General features: G+C 54.8%; 7 protein-coding genes across 7 annotated transcripts; 4 read left to right on the top strand and 3 right to left on the bottom strand.

The window, feature by feature from the left end:
* Positions 1 to 558: 558 nt before the first annotated feature.
* Positions 559 to 1,335, top strand: A1O7_08038 (uncharacterized protein; the record flags this gene model as incomplete). The annotated part of the gene is made up of 1 exon (XM_007762033.1): positions 559 to 1,335. The coding sequence occupies one exon, from the start codon at positions 559 to 561 to the stop codon at positions 1,333 to 1,335; it is 777 nt and encodes a 258-aa protein (XP_007760223.1).
* A 563-nt stretch (positions 1,336 to 1,898) lies between these two features.
* A1O7_08037 (uncharacterized protein) lies at positions 1,899 to 3,675 on the top strand (the record flags this gene model as incomplete). The annotated part of the gene is made up of 2 exons (XM_007762032.1): positions 1,899 to 1,980; positions 2,045 to 3,675. 2 exons carry the CDS (start codon positions 1,899 to 1,901, stop codon positions 3,673 to 3,675), a joined length of 1,713 nt encoding a protein of 570 aa, XP_007760222.1.
* A 4,638-nt stretch (positions 3,676 to 8,313) lies between these two features.
* On the top strand, positions 8,314 to 9,238 carry A1O7_08036 (uncharacterized protein; the record flags this gene model as incomplete). The annotated part of the gene is made up of 2 exons (XM_007762031.1): positions 8,314 to 8,789; positions 8,863 to 9,238. The coding sequence occupies 2 exons, from the start codon at positions 8,314 to 8,316 to the stop codon at positions 9,236 to 9,238; spliced, it is 852 nt and encodes a 283-aa protein (XP_007760221.1).
* A 1,705-nt stretch (positions 9,239 to 10,943) lies between these two features.
* On the bottom strand, positions 10,944 to 13,081 carry A1O7_08035 (uncharacterized protein; the record flags this gene model as incomplete). Its single annotated transcript, XM_007762030.1, has 4 exons — positions 10,944 to 12,100; positions 12,152 to 12,478; positions 12,529 to 12,601; positions 12,653 to 13,081. 4 exons carry the CDS (start codon positions 13,079 to 13,081, stop codon positions 10,944 to 10,946), a joined length of 1,986 nt encoding a protein of 661 aa, XP_007760220.1.
* A 724-nt stretch (positions 13,082 to 13,805) lies between these two features.
* On the top strand, positions 13,806 to 14,849 carry A1O7_08034 (uncharacterized protein; the record flags this gene model as incomplete). Its single annotated transcript, XM_007762029.1, has 1 exon — positions 13,806 to 14,849. The coding sequence occupies one exon, from the start codon at positions 13,806 to 13,808 to the stop codon at positions 14,847 to 14,849; it is 1,044 nt and encodes a 347-aa protein (XP_007760219.1).
* A 923-nt stretch (positions 14,850 to 15,772) lies between these two features.
* Positions 15,773 to 20,479, bottom strand: A1O7_08033 (translation initiation factor 4G; the record flags this gene model as incomplete). The annotated part of the gene is made up of 3 exons (XM_007762028.1): positions 15,773 to 15,902; positions 15,954 to 19,969; positions 20,018 to 20,479. The coding sequence occupies 3 exons, from the start codon at positions 20,477 to 20,479 to the stop codon at positions 15,773 to 15,775; spliced, it is 4,608 nt and encodes a 1,535-aa protein (XP_007760218.1).
* Positions 20,480 to 22,408: 1,929 nt separating this feature from the next.
* Positions 22,409 to 23,350, bottom strand: A1O7_08032 (uncharacterized protein; the record flags this gene model as incomplete). Its single annotated transcript, XM_007762027.1, has 1 exon — positions 22,409 to 23,350. The coding sequence occupies one exon, from the start codon at positions 23,348 to 23,350 to the stop codon at positions 22,409 to 22,411; it is 942 nt and encodes a 313-aa protein (XP_007760217.1).
* Between the last annotated feature and the right edge of the window lie 888 nt (positions 23,351 to 24,238).

The raw sequence follows: 24,238 nt of genomic DNA, 5'->3' as shown, positions 1-24,238 counted from the left end.
ACGCGATGTGGAGTGATTGAGGCCCCTCGTCAATCGCTTATTGTGTACCGACAGCCGTCGATCTCCGACCAGAGTCAGACAGGGCATCGACGATCGAGTAACGGTCGGATCTGTTTTTGGCCGTTACTCCTCCCAGTTCGGCTGACCAGTGCGCGTAACCTGCTATCCGACACATGGCCCCCAGCCACAGCCCAGAAATGGTCATCCCTCACCACTGTGATTGGTCTACTGGCGAGCTGAAACCTGTTCACCTCGCTCGGGTCCCCCAGCCTCGACGGAGATCTTTTGCACAAGTTGTGGCGTCAAGCACATGGCTCGCGAAAAGCAGCAACAACCGACGTCATCAGCATGCGCGTCCGAAGACAATCGGTGCTGGTCTTGCCCCGAGTTGTCCAGCTTCTGACGTCTCAGTGGGGTTGAAGTACAATTCTAGGTTCTTGCCTACTTTTCTTGCAGACTCCGGGACGATAGACCTGGTCGTCTTACGTCGACACGCTCTTTTGTCTGCAGCCTCCCCTTCTTCATCCTCTCTGGGACATCTCCTTCTAAACTCTCAACATGTCGGAGCAGGAAACCAAGAGCACCGAAGAATCTCAAATCGGCGGAAACCTCGACGCCGCTGGATCTGCCTCAGGTGCTGCTAGTGTAGGAGCCAACGCTTCCTCCAAGAAGTCGGAGGAGAAACGAAAGCCCAAAAAGCTCGGCCAGAAAGGACAAGCGAACGGCGACAAGGGCGACGCAGAAGCAGAAGTAGACGGCGGTACAGACGAGCCTTCAACACCAACGCCACAACCAAAGATGGAGCAACAGCAATCTCGCTCCAAATCACGACAAAGCCGAGGCCGCGGCTCCAGTGCACCACCTAGCGATGTCGACAGTGCGTACCGAAGCGACGTCTCGCAAAAAGGTGGACGACGGAACCGCAACCGCAACCGCGGCAAGACTCAAGCACAATCACAAGCTCAGACGCAGCAACAAGGAGGCAAGGGCGGCGGCCTCCTGGGCGGCGGCGGTGGCGGCCCTCTCGATTCCGTTGACGAAGTCGGCGACACAGTAAATGGTGTGGCCGACGGCGCCGGGGACCTTGTGAACAACACCGTCGGCAACGCCCTGAGCAAGCCGCACGAGGCGGTCGGCGGTCTGCTCAAGTCGGGCGGCAAGGGGGAAGAAAAGGACGGCGAAGACCCGGGTGAGAACGAGCAGCTGAGATTACGACTTGATTTGAATTTGGACATCGAGGTGCAGCTCAAGGCTAAGATCCATGGTGATCTTACACTCGGCCTATTGTCAGTACCCCAACATTGCTTCTGCGCCGCAAATGCTAACGTCTTATAGGAACTAGTGCTTGATTACAGCCGAGAAGCTTCCTCAACATATCCCGCTATACCAAGCGAAGTTTGTTAGTGGTACCGATGTGGCCAGAGAACTGGAGAGGGCTCGGAGCGGAGTTGGCAGTGCTCAAGGGCAGCCATGGGTCTTGCTTCAATCAGAATGGGCCAGGTGCTTCTTGGGATGAGTTACGGCGTACCAATTTTGCATCTACTTCGAGTTGCGATACAGGTCCATGTATGTAATAAAACAGTGATGATCATGAAAGTTAGGAGTAGAATTGTTGTTGCGGATCTCGACTTCGTGCTCTCCCTTTCCAACGCCAATTGCCAAGCCTGACCGGATTCTCTGTTTAATGTGGTGCTCATCGGGTGGTCAACCACACCATTCAACTGACATTGCGAACTCGTTCGGATGCCATGTCGCCTGGGTCTTCAAGGCTTGAGACTTCTGCGCCCACTTGCTTGCCATCATTTGGGAGCATGCGGCTTCACAGTTGTCCGCATTTGCAGCGCACAGATTTCCCTGCGGCCTCAGTCCACATCGGTGCTGCATCATGACCTTGATAAATGGCGCACCTCAGCAGCCAACCATCCTATATCCGACACGATATATGCTCTTTCTACTGCGCCAGGTCGAGCCGCGATAGCGGTGATACGCATATCGGGGCCCTCGTGTCTTGATATCTACCACCTGCTTTGTCCCCGCCGGCCAGCACCCAAACCTCGAACCGCAACCTTACGAAAACTGTACGATCCTAGCGATCCAGATCATGTCGAGCCTCGAGTCCTCGATACTGGCGCGCTTCTCCTATTCTTTCCAGCGCCGAACACAGTGACTGGAGCGGATGTGCTTGAGCTGCATGTCCACGGCGGTCCAGCCATTGTCCGATCGATCTTGAATGCCATCTCCAAACACGGACGATCGTCACGCGTTCGAGACGGCGCCATCAGACATGCCGAACCCGGCGAATTCACGAAGTGGGCATTTTACAATGGAAGACTGGACCTCACACAGGCCGAAGCACTGGGCGAAACCCTCGCGGCCGAGACGGAGCAGCAACGCCGGCTGGCTGTCAGCGGCACTGACGGCGGACTTGCAAAGAGATATGAGGAATGGCGTACAATGCTTCTCTGCGCGCGAGGCGAATTGGAGGCTCTGATTGACTTTTCTGAAGATCAGCACTTTGACGAGTCACCTGCGGAGTTCATGTCCTCGATCTCGGAACAAGTGGTCGCGTTGAAGAGACAGGTTGAGTTACACCTCCTTAACGCGTCCAGGGGGGAGCTGCTGCGCAACGGTATCAGCATTGCATTGCTGGGTGCGCCAAATGCAGGCAAAAGCTCGTTGCTCAACCGCATTGTGGGCAGAGAGGCTGCGATTGTCAGTGCCGAAGAGGGCACCACGCGTGACATTGTCGATGTCTCCGTGGATCTCAACGGCTGGTTGTGCCGGGTGGGCGACATGGCCGGACTCCGCTCAAAGGAGCAGAGCGTCATTGGCTCGATCGAGCAGGAAGGCATTCGCCGGGCCAGAGAACGTGCCCTCCAATCTGACGTGGTTGTGGTGCTGCTGTCGATCGAAATGGACGCCGACAGGAAGCCCACCGTCTCTATCAACGGGGAAGTCCTCGAGGCGGTGCAAGAATGCCATGCCACGGGGAAGACTATTCTGGCTGTTCTAAACAAGATTGACCTTGTCGTGGACCAGCCTCGCGCAAACAAAGAGGCGGCCAGAGACCTGCATACACGAGTCTGTCAGATACTCCCTATGGTACCTGCAGGACGTATATGCATGATATCCTGCCGACGCGCATCAGATGATCCCACCGCCTCCGACCCGGACCCGGGTAGCATTCAAGCCTTCCTCACCGTCCTGACCGACGCGTTCAGTGAGTTGACGACAGCATCAACTGGGGAGATACGAGACAACAGAATGACTGCAGCGGAAGCGCAGTCGTACTGGACGGCATCCCTTTCAGTTACGCACCGCCAAAGCACGTACCTATCAGAGGGCTTACGTCATCTGGACGACTTCCTCTCCCTTGCTTGTTACCCACAATCACAACCGTCGCAGGCGCAGTCTTACCTGCCTACGGAATCGGACGGCACGATGGAATTCGCCCATTCGTCAGACCCCAATGGGTACCACGGTGATCGCCACAAGAATCTCGACGCGCCAAATATAGTATCTGACCCAGACGCACATGCACACGCAGATGATATCGTTGATATTGTCACTGCCGCCGAACATCTCCGGTTTGCCGCCGATTGCTTTGCCAAGATCACGGGCAAGGGTGAGTCGGGCGACGTGGAGGACATTTTGGGTGTGGTCTTCGAGAAGTGAGTAAGCATGTTTCTTTCACGTTCTCGCCTACTGCATCCCCGTCTAGTTCCGTCGTTGTTTTTCACCGTATGGGGAAACTTCTGTGCGGCAACTTGTTGGAAACTTGAGACCGCAGTTCTGTGGCTGCACTTTGATTCTGGGGTATCTGATTCTCTATGTCTGTACAAATTGGGATGGTTCTGTTGATCCGCATTGAGCTGTCTTCGCCCACTGCAACTGGCCTGTCCGACTCATATCCCACAATCCCCGAATATGTTCAAACGAATGAATTAGAGACAGGGCTTCCCAAACGGGCCCCAGCGCAATGCCTCCTCCTTCACCCCCAAAACATTCCACATGCCCAATGATACTGCCAAAAATGCTCGATTTGTACTGCGTTCCTGCGCGTCACAGTCCAACCCTTGTTGCTTCCGGAGCAGTGTTGAACCGTGTTTCCACTTAAAAGAACCCCAACGCCAGGGAAATGCCGCTAAGGATAGGTGACGGGTATGTGCTGATTACTTGTGCTGTACAGGTTTTGTGTTGGAAAGTAAAGCCGTTGAAGAAGAAACCGCTACTCAAAGGCCGAAGGGTGGAAAACGAGTGGGTCGTGATCGAGACCTGGATCACCAGAAATGAGAATGTTGCAGACGTGGAACACAGTTCCATGGGTGCGCAACGTCGTGAAGGGGAACTTGGGTGTATTCAGTTGTAGCCGCCACGGCCCTGCGCGGCTTGCTGTCAGTTGTATCCACCGCGACCTTGAACGGGCATGGGAGTCCTGTTGTACCCGCCACGACCCTGTCGGTTGTATCCTCCGCGGCCCTTCTGGGGAGCAGCCGGGCTGTTGTATCCGCCTCGTCCGATGGCCATAGTAAGTGCGATTGTGGTTGGGGTAAGAATTACAAGGAAATTGATATTGACGTGTGCTTTTTGTGCTCCGGGGTTTGGTGTTGGGCTCTGCGGAAGGGATGGGCGTCGCAGACTCTCTGGGAGTGGAGCAGACAAAGGAAATAAGGAAATAGACAACAGGAAATAAGGGTCGCTGTCGGGGAAGTAGAATGGCTTTGGGACGGTCGGTCGGGCCTCAGGAAGCCTTGTTGCAGAAGATAGGAAATCGCAGAAATAAGGAAAAGTATGGCTATTACCTCAAGTCTGGGTTTGTTGCTGGATGCTGAACTGGAAAATAGCCGTGCGTGAACAAGGAAAAGATGCTAGAAATAAATGGGATGAAATTTGCTGTCAAGAGAGTGTGGTGTGCTGGTGGAGGGAAACATTCAAATTCTTAGGGTGAGGCATCAACCGATATATATCTTTCGAGACGGCATGGTGGCAGTAAGTCGTAGTCGTCAGGGCCATATGCGAACTGGACTGCGCACGAAGAACCAGATCCACACCGAACCGACGCACTGGTGTGGTTAAGCCCAGAAGGGAAGGGTGAATCGATCGGTGAAGGGGGCCTTCAGTTGCGATCCGGGTTCCTGAACGTGCGATGAGGTAAATTTGGGGGCTGACGAGGCGGCCACATAGGCGACCAAAGGCCCTGATCCCAGCCAGTTTCGTAGGGCTGACGGCGCGCACAGAAACGGAGAAAATGGACTTTTGAAAGAGTGACATGTGGAGCCTCAGGCAGTCGACACCCCTGCCCGGTTGATGGGCCTTAAGGTGAGCCTGGCGTGCATTGCCTCTCGTGATTCTCCCACTCCCTGCACTGACACGAGGTCCTTTGCAGGGGGTCTTGAGCCATTCACGTGGAAGATACGCTCCGGAGGCGTTATGTTGCACTTGTCAGTGGGCAGTGACTGTTTTCCAAGAAAGTGGGTCGCGGAGTCTTGAAGGTGTGCTAAATTCGACGATTGACTCGAGCGGAGAGAGACCGTGGGTTTAGGGCTGCAGTGACGTGCATTAGCCGGCACATCCGAACGATGTTATAGGTGGAGAGCGAGCAAATACACCGCTAGTGCTCACCGCGAACACGAGTCGCATGGGAGGCTACCGAGCGCTCTCGAATCACAGACACTAACTGCTTGGATAGGGTTTGCAACGTCCCGCCTAGCTGGATCTCTAAAGAACCCTTAGTGGATTCGGTACCACTCGCCCAAGGCGCAGTTCAGCGACAGGAGAATGATTTCTCCTTTTGGCCAGGGAAAGTGTCCCTAAACCACCTCGTCTCGATCGACTCGTTCAGGCAACAGTCTGTTACATTTGGAGGAAACAAAATATCTTTGAAACGCCGCTCACGTATTCGCACAACCAGTCCGCCAGCGGATGCTTCCGCCTTGAAGGCTACCTTCCGAAAGATACGACTCACCACTCAGATCCGTTCAAGATAGGCTCGAGCTGTAAGGCTATTGAACCATCGAGTCACGGTTCTTGGCCTCTGAATTCGTAGACTCAGCGACGTCGACGTCACAAGAACCCTGTGCTGTGCTGTGTTGCGTTGCGTTGTACCACGCCGTGGTTCGCCGTCTAAGAAAAGGCTCTTCTGACCCGCACATGTGGATTACTTTGCGATTCCACACACAGAATACCTCGAATGATGAAAGTGATAACCCGGTACTCCGCACCCAACAGCGACGGACAAGTCCTTGGTGGGGACAGGCATTAGAGCCATATGTCATGACCCGTTCTGGATCGCATGGCTACTCATCTCGCATCGCAGCAGCGTAGACGAGTGGTTGCGTAGCAGTCATACGAGTAAGAAGAGCCGAGAGACCGATGGCTCACCGAACATCGTCTAGCTGAAAGTTCCTGCAGCGGCGCAGTCTCCGGCAGTGGATTAACCTTTTCTCCGGCTGGCCTATGGTGTTTTCAGCACGCTCATCCCGACAGAGGCGCGATCTCCACACCGCGAGGCAGACTCCATCGTATGGCCGATGATGAGCACCGACGTCAGTGCTACGGCCTCCGAATCGCTGCTGCACACGAGAGTGTTGAGTGTTCACGATTTGTGGCCTGGACGTTGAGTGTGGAATCATGCCTCCACAGAGACCGAGCGAACACGTGGCTCTAGAAATAGAAACCGGAAAAACTGTGGACCCGTGAGCGCTAAACCACATCTGGCATCCAGCTTCGATCGCTTTCCAGTTCGAGTTGACGCGCTGACTGAAAGATGAGCAATGAGAGACGCGCTACCTACGAGGTACGGTGCATGCACACCAGATCAAATCGAATCACTGTACCTCGCCGCGTCCTCGACTTCCCGCAGAGCTCCTCCATGAATCAATACTACACAGATCAAGGACGATCCGTCGATCTTGCCCGCTGAAGCTCTTTCCGCTCGCTGGATGCTTCCTGATATCGCAGGGCGCACCACCAATTACCGAAGTCACAAAGGGCAATTATCGATGCATATCAGATTGCACTTCGCACGTATCTTCGAACCACATGCTGGGCAGCCGGCCTACCTGACTGTATAGAGCGCCTGACAACCCTGGGCCAAATAATGTCAGCGTCTCTGCGCTTATACACTTCCAGACACCACCAGGAGGGAGCAGCCTATACGGCAACTTCCCATCGCGACTTGGTATGAGGCCGGTTCGCCTTGAATAAACACTGTCTTGTTCTGGCACGCCATTGCAAGATGCCTTACCTCAAGGTCAATATCCGAGCCCTGTCGATCCGGTACGGCATCCCGGTTGACTGGTGGTGCCAGCGATTAACCCGTTGTTGGCGGGCAACCTGGAGATCATTTGTCGACGAGAGGCACCTTTTAGAGCCAGGCTGTTCTCAGCCGTAGGTTCATCGGCACACCATTGGCAGCCAGGCTCGCAAAGCGAGAGGCGCCTGTGACAGGGGTTCGTGCCAGTCATCTCTTTGATCCATCGAAGGGGCCTTTGCATGTGTAACTCATACAGGTGCACATGAGACGAAGGACGTCAACCTCACATCCCTTTGCAGAAAAGCCAGCGACGTCGGAATTAGACGCAGACGCGGCAGGAATTCAGGCAACACGATCTGCGGTATTATGCCTCGCCGTTGTCCTACAGTGTCAAGCGCATCATCGTCCCTCTCAGCTTCGGAGCTACGGTATATCAGCTCCGCTCGCGGCAGTGCATTCATGAGCCTTGTCAACCTGACATCCGAATTCCTCGTATGATCACTCTGATTCGTTTGCAGACGAGGCCACCAGAGCGCCAGGAACTGTCTCCTCCATTGAGCGTATCTTGCCCTTCTGCCGCCGTTTCGAAAGTCCAGCCAATGTAAATGAAACGCATGCGAGTCCTAGCACTCGTTGAGGACCTTGCCGATGAAAAGGTAAGAAAAGCTTCAATCACCTTCCAGACGCGTTCGGCTCCCCCGTTGACCACGGCTGTAACATGAAATGTATGTTGGCGGCGGCAACGGCTGAGGAACCCTCATTCTCTTATGTGGAAATAATTCAATGAGGGAGTGATTCAATGAACTAGGCGGAACCCGGACGCGGCTTGTTCCTGGACGTGCTCCTCCAAGCCTGACTGGAAACCCTGGATTCCTAACCCGTCCTCTGGAATGTGACACGCTCTTTCGTCCCAAGTATTCGACAGGCCATACAATAACATGGCTTCCTGCATTCAGATTCTGCCATCTTTCAAACTTTGCATTCTGCATATCACCGTCCACTGACCGCAGTCATTCCTTTGCCCTGTCGGCTCCTTTCGTCGTTCCTTTCGTCCCAAGATGCGAGCCTGGAACGTCATCCTCGTCGCCACAGGCGCAACAGCCCAAAGCGTCAGCTATATATACACTGCAACGTTCACAGAGACGGCATTGGAATTTGTCACCTTCACGACATGTCCCTGCCCCACAAGTACACCAGGCTTGTCTAGCTTTCTGACGACCACGACTCCACCTCCAATCACGACGACATCATATACCGGCGGCCCCTTACTTCCCTCGGACACTGTCGCTCCGTCTCCACCCATCCCGACATTTACCACCTCTCCGGCGGGAATACCGAGCGTCTCAATTTCTCCCTCCTCGACGACCAGCTCCTCGGGGATCCCAGTGGTGACCAACGACGCGTACATTGCCACAATCCTACGCCACCACAACATCCACCGCTCAAACCACTCCGCGGACCCCATGGTCTGGAACACCAATATGGCGGATATTGCGCGCGAGATTGCCGAGACCTGCGTCTACGGACACGTCACGTAAGAGAAATTGCCATTTATGCGCAGCGCACCATTCTCTGCTTCTGTGGACCCTTCTAATTTCGACGTGTAGCTCCGTCGGCGGCGGTGGCTACGGCCAGAACATCGGCGCCGGATACCCGCCCACACCGCTGGGGATGGGCAACTTCATCACCGAGGGCCTCTACAACGACGAGGTCAACAACTACGTCTACTATGGCACGGAGCCCGATGTGACCACGCTCAACCAGTGGGGCCACTTCAGCCAGATCGTGTGGAAGGGCAGCTTGAGCGTGGGCTGCTACACCGCCGACTGCTCGAGCGGAGGCTTGACGAACGCGGGCCCGCCCATCCCGCCCTACTTTACCGTCTGTAACTACTCGCCGGCCGGTAAGTCCACTTCTTTCATCTCTCACAATACATACTACCTGAATCGAGCGGGCCACGTGTGGACAAAACAGTGTGGCTAACGGGTGTTCCAGGAGACGTGCTCGGATCGTTTGCTGCGAATGTAGGCGTGTCGATCGGACTGCCGGCCGTGCATGGTGATTATTGATGGTTCGGAGACGCATGACCAAAGCCGGGAAACGATACACGGAACAGGGGGAGATAGATCGGGGCCATCGCATCTCGCTCTCGTGGCTAGATCCTCAATATGGGGGGAGGTGCAGATGCCCTGCAATTTTACCTTCGAGGGATACATACCTCACCAGCCTACTCCGTATTTGCCCTAGGTGCTGTGCCCACGCAGTCCTCGCCTGCTACCGGTTATACCCGGCAAGTACCGGGAATTTTTACATACTCTACAGCATGGATTAGCACAGAAATGCGCAGTACAGAGTGGTAGCTATTCGATTGATGTGCGTGTATATCAACTTACCGGCGCGGAGGACAGAATGCGAACTAGTAGACAAGAGTGCATTGTCTTACACGGATCGGATCAGATCAGATCACAGTGCATCTTGACCTTTTCGGACCACGGCCTGTCTCTTCCCATCGCGCTTGTTGAACTTGACGAAAGAGTTCGAATGCACCAGCCGCAAGCTCGGCCTTCACCGTCCAGGAGGTTTCGTCGTGTTCATGGCCTTGACGTCAAACATGCGGGAGAACTGCGTCACAACCTTGCATACCTCCAGCACCGCCGTCTTTCGCCCCGTACACATCATGGGCCGCGGCTGAACCAGACTTCCGCCTGGTCGCAGCACGCCCCCGTAGCCGGCGGCGAATCGGTCTCCGGTCCAGCGTTGTCGGAACAGGCCTACGTCCTCGCCGTAGATGCGAGGTCTGTACTCGACGGCCCACTGTGAGATGCCGGCTTCCGTACGTGCTAAGAAGAGTGGCTTGTAATATGGGCTCCCGAGGGGAACGGTGCAAGCAAGGGGACGCCCACGATGGGATGTGCCCCTGGAGACTTCTTGAAGAGGACATCCAGGCAGGGGATGTGTCCTTTCATTGGGTCGTACGTCGCCAGCCTCGATCTCTCGGCAAAGTTCGGTCAGGATGCGGGAGTTACAGGCCACGGTAAGGATCATGGCTCTGAAAGTCCCAGCTGTGGTGTCACCCAGCAAGGGCGACTCCCATTGCTTCTAGCTCCAGCATTGGTCTCGCGGTATGCTGACCCTCTTTGCCGGGGCGGTCGAGGATTCACCGTAAGATGTCAGGCCGCGTGGATTCACGGCTTTGGCAAAAGACCAGCTTCTTATGCATCAGTTTTGGTGATACTTGTCGAAGCTGACTGGCACGTATACATCTGACTTGGCCATAGGATTCTATGCTTGAAGGGAGCTGGAATAGAGTCTCTGTCATATCCAAAGACATCCTTCGCCCAAGCCGGCTGGGGGTGAGGCGAGCCTGACACAGAAGCATACGGCATCAAGGCGGATAGCTGTCCCAGATGAGACGTTGGATTGGAGACCATGATAAGACTCTGTGTGAGGTATGTGAATCTTTTCCAGGAAGCTTCGGTGTCCGTGGGTGAAGTCCCCTTAATTCCCGATGGCGATTCTGGTATCGAGTACTTGCCAAGATGGACGCCTTCGTCAGTCAATCCCTAGCGAGGACAAAGACCGTTGACAGGAGAGCCAGATCTCTGCAGCCGGGGCTTCTCTTGAAGGTACCCCCAAGCCAGACGACTCACGTCGGCTGTGGTGCCGTGATTCCCGGAAGGAAAGCGCATTAGTACCCCGACTGATAGGAAAAGGTCCGCGATAGTGTGACATCGTGACCATCGTCCTCTGAAATCTCGTCATTACTCTGGGTCTTATGTTTGTCTTGCATGCTGGTGTTGCCCTTGTACGACTTCTGAAAGTCACGAGCCATCTCGCGATCTTTCTCTGCCACAGCGGCCATTTCAGGAACCCCGCCTTCGACAGGTGGCTTCTCATGATCTTTGCCATCATTGAAAGATCCCACTTCGCCGGAGCTGGACTGGTGGAGCTTCTCCTCCTTCGATTGTTGAGCTTTCTTTTCCCGCTCATTGCGCTCCGTCCTCCACTTCATCCCCCAGAAGTATACGGCCCACAGCATGGGAGAAGTGAATATCAGAAAGAAGGTCAGGAAAGTGAAGGTCCATCCTCTGCCCATGGCGTTAATCATCGGCAAAATAGCAGCGGTTGCGCCTGCTCCCAACCCGCACCTAGCGAGATTATTTGCAGCTGTTGCCGTTGCCGGGGCCTTTGGGTAGAAGTCGACGAGCAATGTACTCGTGACGTTGAACGCCATCGACATACTGAGGCTAGTAAAAAACAAGACGACGAGCAAGGCCGGGAGTGGTCCGTTGACATCCAAGATCCATCCGAATATACACACAAGCACCGCGGTGATGTAAGACGCTGGAATGGCGATCTGTAACCTTGCTTTTTCTATCGGAAAATTGCTGAGGTCCTGGTTTCGGCCTTTTCTGATCTGCACCCCCAGCTTCTTGCACCAACGAGCGAAGTTGCGATCCAGTAATTGCCCGTTAGTCAACGCAGCGCACAAGGATCCGAATCCAAAAGGGATAAAGCAGAGACCGATCTGAAGCTCGTTGTACCCGTAATTTGCCTCCAGCTGCGAGGGCATCGCTGCCGTGACGTCGTAGAAAGCTGCAAACAGGAAGGCGTTATACCACAGCAGGAGCGCATTCTCCTTGTCGAACATGACGTGAAGAGATCGCAGGGGATTCGGAAAGCGGAACGTCTTTTTCTTACCCAGGCCAGATTTGGATCGTAGTTCCGCCACTGACTGCTGGTCGTCGGGCCGAAGCTTTCGTGCTTTGCGGATGGCAAGATAATTCATCAACGACATATTCCAGCCCTTTGGCGGGATCGAACCGTTGCCGACCTGATTGCGTGCTACGAGGCTATCAGTACCAGCATGTCTTCCCGCACGAAGGATCACATTACCTGTTTCTGGAAAAAATATGGCAAAGACACACATGAAGGCCGAACCCATGATCATTAGGAACCAAAAGATCGAACGCCAACCTAGAAACTCGGCGAGGACACCTCCAATGACGGGACCGATGGCTGGGCCGAGTAGTGATCCGGCTAGAGTGAATCCCATATACTTGCCGCGCTCGGCAGGGGTGGCGACGTCAGCGACGACAGCACTGCACATGGCGATCGTTGCGCTGGAGCCAGTGCTCTGGAAGCAGCGTAACACGAAAAGAGCCGCATAGCTATTCTGCAGCGCAAGGCCGATGTTCGCGAGGATGTATATTACAAAGCAAACTGTCAATCAAGTTAGGCCGAGCATTTGACTGCGTGCTTGATGGGCGTACTAGCATATGCGGGCCGCCGACCCGCAGCATCGGCAAGGTCTCCAACAAACGTAGGCGCCAGGCCTTGAAATATCTGTACACAGGTTCATCAAGGGTTATGCTTTACCGGATAAGCAGAGCGTACCATGTAAGATGTCAAGGTCAAGTTGATCAACGTGTTGGAAACATGCAAGTCTTTCGCCAAGGCATTCAGCGCAGGGAAATAGATCTGACCCGACACAGGAGAGAAGAATCCAGCCCAAGACGCCATGAAGACAATGAATATCTTCTGCTGCTTCGTAAACACCGAATATACTGGTCCCGGTTCGGTCGCCGTTCGTTGGGCCACGACGGCATCCGCAAGCTCTGTTTGAGCAGTCGGTATCCTCTCGAGCGAGCCATGGTCTGAAGAGTCTCCAATGCTGCGGTGTTCCGACGAATGCACAGACTGTGAGTGTGACAGACGGGTTTCCGTCACCCGCTCATGGTTGTTCTTGGGCGTAGGGCTGGTGTGTGTCACCGAGTCCTGTATCTTCGGGACATTATGATCCGCGTCAAAACGATCTCCCGACATCAAGGGCTAGGCGTGCGATCGCTCTAATCACTAATCTTCCTCGATTGGTGGGTCAATATGTCGTGTTTCGGCGGGCTCTCTACTCGATTAAGCATAACAGACAGAGCATTCGGCTAAGACCTCGAGTCAAGCGCGGCGCGAAGAGGGGAAAGGGAAGTAGAGAGTTGTGGGAGAGGGATCGAATGCCGACAATAATATCATAACCACAGTGAAGAGAAGGAAAAGACGAGGACAGCAGGGGCAACAGCCGGTTCCGGAGACTGCGAGGATCTTTATCGGCCATCGTGCAAAAAGACGAGCTCCGGCGAATTGCAAACAAATGATGATGATGGGAATTGCTGGGGGGTATGAAAAATCGCACATCGCCCAGAAGGGAGGTCGTTACTGCTGTATGAGCACTGTTATTTCTGTTGTACTGACCGGTCTCTCGCCGTGGAAGTTTGTAAATACAAAGGTTTTTACAACACGTGTACTTGGCCATCACACCTCATTGTACTGCCCGTTGGTGCCGATGATCCGGCGGGCAGACTCCGCCCAATATGGCCACCGCTTGTTCTCCAATCTTCGGCCTTTCTCCAACCGCCATCACAAACGCGTTGCTGCTCGTTCACCGCCCAGTGCGCATATCGGCGCGTCGACGCCGATTCTCGCAGTTCCCGACACATCAGCAGCAAACCGCGTCACGGCGACCACGTAATGCACGTTCGGAGTCCTTTGCAGATGAATGCAGAACCATCGGTCCGCTTCCGGTTCCCACGTCTCCACCTTGACCGCTGGCGATAAGACGATCCCAGGGCTGCGAGCACAGGGAGGCGCACGGGCAAAACCACAGACCGCAAGACATGGCCACGCTCCGGCACCAGCGAAACCAGGCCAGTTGACATTCTACCCTGCCTACACGTTCAATGCCTCGGCGACTTGGTCGAAATGGGTGAAACTCACCTGTCACGACGTCCACACGGTGCTGAAACCAAACGACGAGTTCTCGACCGTCACCACGACGACTGGCAGTGACTTCGATGTGATGAGTAGGACGTACGGACGCAAGGAACAGCCGCTGCTACTGTTCTACCTCAACCACCCGATACAGTTTGTGCAGGTGATTGGTGTAGTGGTTGTGCTAGACGAGTATTTCGAGAAGTTCTGGCTGCTTACCGTAGACGACGGCAGTGGAGCGACGATCGACGTTACGTGCCCGAAACCGGAGAAAGACAAAGCGCAGGGGACGATTCTCATAAGCTTCAAGCACGGAGTCGAGCCCAACCCGACGTCTGCACGAGATGATGAACAAGTCAGCGCAGAACAACACCTACAGACCACCATTTCCCTTCTCCGAATCGGGACCGTAGTTCAAGCGAAAGGCACTCTCACAACCTTCAGGCAAACCCGCCAACTCTCACTTATCCTTTTGAACGTCGTCCCCAGTACCACCCACGAAATGGCGCTCGTGTCTTCACGCTCACAATTCCATGCCTCAACACTTTCACGACCCTGGGTCCTCTCTCAGAAAGAACAGACTAGACTATGCATGGCAGCGCAGGGTGAAAGAGACGAGGCAGTCGAGGTAGCGAGAAAGCGAAGGAAGAGAGAACATCACAAACGGGCTAGGGAGGAGAGGCATCGGAAGGTTGTCGAGCAGGAGTATGCGCGGGAAGAAGAGGAGAGGGAGAAGGAGGCGGAAGAAGCGAAGAAATGGGGGGACAACTTGAAGAAATCTCGCCAGAAAGCCCCAACGCCTGAACAAGAGGTCCGGATTACTGTTGAGTGATTGGCGCTTCTGTTTGCTTCGCTATCAGCACATCTTGATCATTCTGCATTGGGCCCATTGTATAGAGTGGCCAGGGGGCCATTCAGTAGAGACAGACTCCGCGCAGATGACGTCCTTCAAGCTGCCAGATGCGTCTCCACAAACAAGTCGTCGCATGACGAGAATGGCTCGAATGGACGTCGAGGAAGGGCTTGTGAGACGGGTCGGGAGATTATCAAGGAAGGCATTATTTGAAGAATAATATTTGAATTCTCGTCAATGCACAGTACAAGAAGGACATCTCGAAACTCTCCTCTCCCCCTTGAACAGTGCGTTCGACTGGACTAGCAGGATTCTCACCAAGACAACGGGCGCAACCTCCAAAATCGATGCCGCCTGACTTGACTCCCAATCAAGACGGACCGGCAGCACGTCAGAGTTCGCCGTTGCTTCGCGCTCACCGAACGCTTGTCCCTCGCCTCTCCTTCATTGTGACTTGTCCACCAGCGACTCCTCCACGCGTCCACTGGCTCTAACTTTCTGTCCGCCGTCACTCCCAGGCACTGAAACGCAAGGTAACTCCACCCAGCCAGTGGATGGGAAGCCTTTTCTTGCCGTACTGAAAGTCCAAGTCAATCGAAACGCACAATGTATTTCTTGTGGATTAAAAACACATTTCTCTATCCCGCGTACTCGCGCTCGAGACTGAAGGTTGCGAACTTTACAAATTGGATCCCCAAACCCATAATCGCCGAGATCGCGGAGGAGAATCAAGAGAATTTTGGTGTTGCTCTGCAAATGCTGAAACAGGTGGCAACTCGCCGGGTATCAATGCACATCTTCTTTTCTTCTATCCATCCCCAGAAGCGGCCGTCGTTCAGATATTAGTGACTAGTCGAATCGCATTATGTTGTACACACGTGGTTGGTCGAGGGGTTTGGCTTTCACTCGGCACTTTTGTCCGGGGATCTCGACCGTTCTCGTTCGATGCTCGGCTGTGACTTTTGCGTGGGAGGAGAAGCTGGATTAGAAGGAGGCGAGGCGGGTCCATCATTTTCAAGAGCGGCAAGGGCACTGCCAAATTTGTAAGTTGACTGCAAAGCATGCCTGTCGAAGCAGACTTACCTGAACGCATTTGTGCTGGATTCGTCCTTCTTCTCTTTCTGAGCTGGAGGTGTCCCAGTACGACTGCTCGTGGCACTGTCATCAGCACGACCCAGCAGCCCACCAGGTCCGAGCCCACGACGTCCACTGTTTGTACGTCCACCCATCAGGCTCGGAGGGCCACCGAGGCCGGACGTGTGGCTGGGATTTCGAGCGTTGCGGTTACCCAGTCGTCGCAGGTCGTCGGTACCAACGCGATTTGAGTTGTCTGGGGGAGGCACTTGCCCGTAGCTGAAATTTCGTGCATCACCACGGCCCATGGGCATGCGGCCACCACCACCGCCGCCACGGCCACTCTGAGCAGCGAGTCGCCTGAGTTCGTCTTCGCGGGCTTGACGTTCAGCCTCCTCTCGGATCTCGGTAATGGTCTTCGGGCCTTTGTTGTCTGCCTTGGAAACCCAGCCCTTGGCTCGCAAATCCACCACATCCATGAGCATGAATCTGAGGCGGCTGGGAAGGTCCGGAATTGCAATCATCTGGTTGATGCGTTCGAAATAGAGATCCATGCGACCTTGTGCCTTGCTCTCTGGGTTGTCGAGCTGTTTGCCGACTGTTTGCAGCAAGCTGGTCAAGCTCTCGATCTCAGCTTCATCAGGGGTACCTTCGTAATCGACAAGCTTCTTCACACATTCGTGCATGATACGCTCGGTCAACATCTGCAACTTGAACAGTTCACCGATGAATTTGACGAGACCCAGGCCACGACGCTTGGCGGCCATGGCAACATAATACTCGTCAGATAGCATGGCGGCTTCCTCTGATTGACCTTCTGGCTGAGGGGGCAAGTTGACCTTCCAGCCACGTTCGAACTCTTCTTGACATCGGTTGAGCAGATACTTTCGGAACAGATTGCCGCCGGTCACGACGTTGCCGTTCTTGTCCTTGATACCCTCGTCTCTGATATCGGCGCTCATGCTCTCCAACATCCGTCGGCAGAACTGGGCATACATGCCTGCCCAATGAGCTTCATCAGTGGCCTTCTCGAAGGTGAGTTGAATGACTTGACGTAGGGTGCGACCGTCGGTCTCGTGCTTCGATTGACCAGAAATCTCGAGAATCTGATCGGCAATCCTGTCAAACTTCTCTGGTGTCATCTTGTTCAAAAGCGACTTGGTCTTGCGCTGGACCATTTCTGGGTCCATGAGGCCTTCACCACCGAGCGCAGGACCAGAAACCATAGTTTGACCGACGCTCCGTGGCTTCCAACCGGTGGCTGATACCTCAAGTGCGCCGATGTTCATGCCAGCGGTAAGAGGCATGGCCTTATTGTCTTCTCCATGGCCCTTGCCACCTTGTTTATTCCGTTTGCTCTCCGCGCGAGAGCCTCCACGGCTTGCGCCACCTACACGAGGAGATCCAGGGATAGGACCGAGAGGATTGTTGGAGGGCGTTCGCCCCATGGGAGGTGCCATCTGGCCACCCGGACGACCGAATTGGGCGAAAGGATTACTGGCTATCGCTCCGCTCCTCAAAGCAGCGTTTGAAGCAGCGAACCGCTGCTCCGATGTCGTACCGGGGGGTAGTGTTGGACGGTTCATGCCACCAAAGTTGCCCATGGGCCCAAAGTTCATGGGAGCGGGTCCACGGGCGGAGGCGCTGCGACCTCCCATGCCAGAAGGAGTTCGGGCTGATGCGCTTGGTCGGGCAGAGGCATCTCCATCGCCCAGTGCTTCCCGGATGCGAGCATCCCAATCGAGAGTTGGTTTCTCCTTGAAGACGCTCTGGAACTGAAGCAGGAACTCTTTGTTGTATTTGAAGCCGCGATCAGCCGGAGCATTGGCATTGAGTGCTGGGTTTGGGGACGCAATGTCTGAGGGATAGACGACTTTCGAGATGTCGTTGAGCTTTTTAGCAGACTGCAGTGCTTTCAGCGTGGCGCTGGGTTCGGGGGGCTCCACAGGCTTCCTGGTGTCGAGCGTCAGCTCGGCAGCCTTGGCACGACGTCCAGGTGCTTTTCCTGGAGGAGGCATTGACACATCCGAGACAGGCGTGGCAGTGCCGCTCTCAGCAGGGGTGGCGCCAGCGGGGCTTTCCGTAGATGCAGGAGTACCAAACGGATTGCGCTTGAGCTCAGCAAAGAGCTTCTTGCTATCGTCGTCTCCCGACCCTCCCTCAGCCTTCTCCTTCTCACGAGCAAGTTCTTCTTCTTCGGCCTTGCGCTCCAATTCCCTCATGTTCTGCTCGTAGGCGGCGGCCTCTTCTTGTGCCTTCTTCCGCTTGGCCTCGCGTTGAGCAGCCTTTCGCTTGTTGTACTCTTCTTCACGACGGAGTTCCTCGGCCTCTCTGGCGGCTTCTTCGGCCTCCATCTCTGCGGCGAGGGCATCAAGATCGATTTCATCTTGGTTGTCTGCCTTGGGCGGTTTATCTTCGGATTCAGCTTCCATGCGCTTCTTCTCCTCTGCCTCTGCCTTACCCGCAGCCTCAGCTTGCTTAGCGGCCTCCGCTTTTTCGGCAGCCTCCTTTGCTTCCTTCTCGAGCTGTTCCGCCTTGGCACGAGCTTCGGCTGCTTCACGTTCAGCCAGTTCGGCGGCTTCTTTGTCCATTTCCGCCTTTTCGGCCATTTCCTTCTCCAGTTTCAGTCTGGCTTCGTCTTCCGCAATCTTTTTGGCCACTGCTTCTTGCATAGACTTCTTCACCTCCTCGGCGGACTTGACGTTGACGCTCTCTGAACGCGTGTGAGCATTGTCAGCAGCGCTAGTGGTGCGACTGGGAGGTGTAGGTACGGACTGAGGCGGAACTATGGCGGACACTGGGGTGGAGGTAGCTGGAGAAGCAGGCGGCTTATTGAAAGAGACGACTTCGCCGGCAGTATTCTTGATAACAATTGCTGCACTTTTCTTCGGGGGGAGGGTGAAGGCTTTCTGAGAGGAGACGCTCGGAGCTCTGTTGGCAGTGTGAGGAGGGCCAGTCGGCGCGGGAGTTGACGGCTGTTGGCCAATACTTGATCCAGGTCGATCAGGAGCAGATATCTGGGATGATTGTCTCGACATGGAGGGAGGTGGCCCGCCTTGATTGCTGTAGGAAGGCTGCATGCTTGGCGCTCCATACATACCCTGATTGTATGGTGGACGGGGGGACTGCGGCTGCATGTTGTAGGGTGGGTTGAACTGACCCTGCATCGCCTGCGGGTTGTACATTTGCATCTGCTGCATGTACATTTGTTGAATGCTAGGATCAGCTTGGGTCATGGGATAGGCCTGCGTTCTTACAGTCAGAACTTGCTCTTGAAAACGTTCAAAATTGCCCGACTCAGGTGATAAGTCAGTGTAGGGAAGAGGTGCATTGTGGAGAGCTTGGACAGGGGCCTGCGCAAGTTCGGGGGCAACTTGGGCAGGTTGAGAAATCGCAAGATCGGGGCGATAGTGGTCAGAGGCAGGATCTCTGCTGAAGAAAGGCGATCTGTCCTCGTGTCCACCTCTACCAGGGCCTTTACCACGACCAGCTCCTCGAGCGGGACCGCGGCCTCGGCCTTTCGTAGGCTTGCCCCTGTCTCTTGCAAGTTCTCCGGTGGGTTCTCTTGGAGGGTCACGAGAAGAAGGAAACTGCGGGTGGTTCTTTACATGTTGGGGTCCCATAAAATATCCATTGGGCTGTGGCATCCCGGGCTGCACCATGTGTACCTGTCCTCCCATGTTCGGGGTCCCTGGCTGAGCGTTGACGAGCGCGGGGCTTCGGGTGCCCATGGCGGGAGATCCTTGATAGGGAAGAGATTGGCCTCGACCTCCTTGGTAGCTGTTTTGGAACGGGCGACCATTTGGCGGAGGCCGAAATTGCTGCTGGGGGGAGTAGGGCGCAGGCTGTTGCTGGTAGTAATTGCCTCGGCCGCCGCGGCCACCTTGGTAGCCTCCACGGTGATTGTTGGGTCCGGCTGGGGGAATTCCGGGACCGCCCGCATCACTGTGAATGGATTGCGAGGAGTTGCGCCTCATGTGGTCCTGCTGAGGTCCGAATTGGATGGGTAGGGGTCGAGACATAGCCTGCAGAAACGCGTCAGTGTGTGTTGGTATAACAGGAGTCGAGCTTACACTTGGATCATTGTGATCGGTCTGTCCAAATGTATATGCATGTCCTTGACCATTGAAGCCCTGAGGGGGCCGACCTCCACTAACGGAAGCGGGCTGGGGGATGGGAGAGGGAGAATTGGAGGGTGAGGTGGCTCGAGGGTTCAGCTGGCCGACACTTAGATTTGCCGAGTTTTGATGTGCCAACGAAGGGGGTGTGCCCATCGCAGGGGACCCCGCTGGGTTTTGCATTCCCATCGCACCGAACTGGATCGCAGGCTTGTTCTGGGGACCACCCGGAGCACCTCCGTTCGCCGCAAAGCCGGTGACGCCAGCAGGTGTGACTGTCATCGAGGGCTTGCGTGAGTGATCGGGAAGAGAAACACCGCCGTTGACAGTAGGTATGGCAGGAATCGTAGGGTTTCTTCCGTTTACGGAATCACTATGCCCATGCGCGGGCGGAGCGCCTCCAACTGCTGCAGACATGTTGGTGGGTTCCGATGCATTGGGCGTGGAAGAAGAGGCTTTGGAGGCGGATGGGAACGAGGTTCGGCCTTGGGCAGCCAAATTCGATCCGGTCGCGAAGTGTGTAGCAGTCGATTGTTGTTCGGAGGGATGAGGTCGACTCGCAGAGAGATCTTGAGGATTCGATGTCATCAGAGGTGATGAAGGTTCTTCAGGCAGCGATTCGGATGTGCAAAAGCAGACGAGGAGGCTGAGACGCTGCAACGGCAAACGCGATGGGAAAGGTTCCGCGACTGTCGAAAAAGGGTCTGCAGAGGTTTTCCACTACGAGGCGACTGTCTCGAGTGAACGGAAGCCGCTCTTGTGCTTTTGTGGAAGAGGTTGGGGAAAGAGTTGTGTGAGCTTCTCTTTTTCCAAAGGTGAAGGCAGTGCAGAGAGGAGAGTTCACGGCCCAGGCAGAGATCCGACCACTCGGGGAGGGATCTTCGTGCGAAGGCGCCGAAAGAATTGTCCTGCTGTAGAGGAACAAGGGGGCACGACGATAGTGTCGATGCCAAAACCACCTCACGATACGCGAGGCGCAAATCAATGTGGTAGCAGCGGTGGTTTGAGCAACAGGGAGAGATGCGCAGTTGGAAAGGAAGGCGCTGCTCCTTACGGGAGAAATTTTTGGGTGGCTTGGCAGTCACCCGTTGCAAACTGGAAAGTCACTACGAACAGTCAGTCAATCGACAGGCTGATCCCGTCCGTCACTCAAGCCGCCGCCACGATTCCACCACCGAATGTTACTACAGTATTGCGCAGGCCTACCAGCAGGCTTCCCAGTTTGTCGTGCACGAATAGTCACCGAACTATATCTTCATATTCACAACGTTGCTGTCATGCGGCTGGCACACGACCGTAAAGGCTCGTATGACCGCGACGGACTGCCTTGCAGCCGAAATAATTAGTCACCCCCTTACTCCGTATTTGCTAGCCCTCTCTCTGTCGCTCCGGCCATTCAAGCCGACATTCTGCATGCGACTCGTCCCATTTGAGGCATTCTGTGCCATTAGTCGTGGAAGGAAGCCGTCTACTCTGCTTCCCCTCGCTCTGGCGCGCATGCGATTACTGGCAATTCGGCACCGGGCGCTGGACGAAGCACGGTTACGAACACATAGGCGAAAGGCCTATTTCATTCTAGCGGAGTTCATGACGCAGTGGGCAAGGCTCATTTCATTCAGTCTCGTCGAGCTCCGTCACAAGCCCCTGTCGAGTTTCAGACATCAGCATTTTCGAGCTCCAAGTCTGGCTCATTCTCCCTTCTTGCGTGCATTTTCGCCTGCCATAGTCCCTAATTCAGACAGATCCTCGCCAGGTCAGCGACCGTCGCCCGTTCGTAGGCCACCCGTTCGATGTGCTCTGAAGACTCCATGTGGCAATTGACGATCGCAGGCTAATCAACACATCATTCTCTCGGCACAAAACGCATTTTGGGGCTCTCTTAACTCCGCACTCATTGCCACATGTCGTGTGCGAAGTGCCGTGAGGGGCCTCGGGTCATCCACTGAGCGCAAAGAAATTCGTAAAAATGGTTGCCGAGAATGAACGCTTTGGTATTACTTGCATTCTCCGAACGCAAAGGGATATGCAGGTCGTCAGCGAGCAAGTGGACTTCTCAGCCGTTGCGGGGAACGAGACGAGCCTGGAAAACCACAATCACCGGCGCCTCTTTCTAGCTGGACGTTGCAGCTGAGGTGTCTCGCTCGACCCGAAGATGAGAACTCCCTCTGAAAGTGCTTGCATAGGGCGTAGCCATGCATGATCCAAGATGCCCGAGCACCCTTTGGCGTGGAATACCGTCATTCATTTTATTCTGTCATGAACATCAAGGAACTCTCGGCCGTCCAAGCGCCACGCTGAATCCTCGAACACAAAGAGCTGTAACCAGAAGACTTCCTCTGAGAAGGTTCAAGCTTTGGCCGTCTTCCTGCCCTTCTTGGCATTCTTCTGGAATGCTTCTTCTGGCGGCTCATCCATGTCCTTGCGCTTGCCTTTCTTCGATCCACCGCCGTACTTCGCCTCCAGGTCGTCGAGGAAATTCTGGGCCCTGCTTTGCTGGCGTTGCTGGATCAGAGCTTTGAGTGTATTGTCGTCGCCCCCTCCTTTTCTTGACTTCTTGCTGGCGACTTCATTTTCAAACAGCTTGTCCTCGACGCCCAACTCGCGAGCAAGTTCCATTGCCTCTGCTTCTTCCTTTTTAGCATTGGTCTTCCGTTTCTCTCGGCTCTTCTTGCTCTCCTTCGTAAACCGGTCGTAGGCTTCCACCTCGCCTCGAGCGATGGCATCCTTAATGATGTTCCTGAATCGCTGCTCGTCAGCCAACACCTCGCTACACATGACGCTCTCGAAAATGGCGTCCATGTCTCCTTCGTTCTGTGCATATGCTGCCAGCACATCGTCTCTTTCTTCGTCGCTACCCTGGTACTCCTTCTTCACCTGCTCAATCATCTCGCCTCTCACTACATTCTCACTCTGTTCGCGGAAGAAGTCGACCCAGTTGAAATCATCATCCTCCAAATTCGCGCTCTCTGCAGTGCTGCCTGTAACGTCGTACCGTTTGCGTCTGCGCTCGTCACTCAGGATAGCATAGGCAAATGCGATCTCCTGGAACGCTTTGTGAGCGGTTTCTCGGTCTTCTGCACGGGCTTTGTCTGGATGGTGCTTGAGCGCCAGTTTGCGATAGGCGGATTTGATGCCATCGGGTGTAGCGGATTTCGAGACTTGTAGGACTTTATATGGATCGACAGTGGGGGGATCCTTCACCGCAAGTTCTTCCTCTCCGTGCTCTTTATCCTCTGGTGCAGCCGGCTTCACCTCAGGTTGAGACTTGGATTTAGCTTTCCGAGGCATGTTGGGCTGCTGGGAGTGTCACATGAGCAGAGTCTAGCGAAGCTTAATATCGAGGCACTGGGGAGAGGGCGGGGTGAAAGAGGAAAGCAGTATGCTAGTGCAGGAAGATGGAAGCGAAGTGAATGTACGCAGTCAAAGCGCTCGTTCGCAGGTGTCTAGATCAACACCAGTCTAGGGACCGAAGCGCGTCTCAACACGCTACCGAAGAGCGAACGTGACAGGCGTGAGGATAACGTCATCGCCGAGCCTTGTTATCCCATTCAACCTCACCTTCCACCTCACTCTGCATTCAGTTTTCTTGACCATACTCGTCGAACATATGTCGGCGTCAGTTTCAGTCCCGAGTCTTCTTGGGCCACCCCGCAGGCAGGGTTCTTCCGGTTACTTTGGGTCCCGAGGTCCCAAGACTCCTCCATCCAAAGCTGGTTGAGAGTACGGCTCGCCCAAAAGCCTCAAGGTCTGCGAACGTGCATCGAGCGTGCGGCTGAGAGCACCATTGGCCGGAAACATTGTGACAGCGCTTGCTCTCGAACGCCTCAACTGCTTGCAATTAGGCCACATCTACTTTCAGCACGGCAGATGCCCCTCACGATTTGTCCCCAAGCTCGTACACGCTGAGCTTGAAGGTCTTGGCAGCTCTTCGCGACCAGTCCAAGTAAATCAATTTGTGTACAAGCAATTGATTTCATACGCTTGCATCCCCGGTTGGGTCTTGGCCTCAACGCGCTGACAGAGCGCTGACTTATTGCCCTCAGACGTGCGGAACGATGTCTCCCTAGCACCATCGCCACGGGGTAAGTGGGCATTGCAAATGTATTTCTTTGAAAGACCGTCTGCATACGAGGTGCGCTGATTTTAGAATGTCGCTTTTGAATACGCTCATGACTA

Source organism: Cladophialophora yegresii (assembly GCF_000585515.1).
Source record: "Cladophialophora yegresii CBS 114405 chromosome Unknown aczIN-supercont1.6, whole genome shotgun sequence".
Classification (NCBI taxonomy): Eukaryota; Fungi; Ascomycota; class Eurotiomycetes; order Chaetothyriales; family Herpotrichiellaceae; genus Cladophialophora; species Cladophialophora yegresii.
This window is presented reverse-complemented; position numbering and strand designations above follow the sequence as displayed.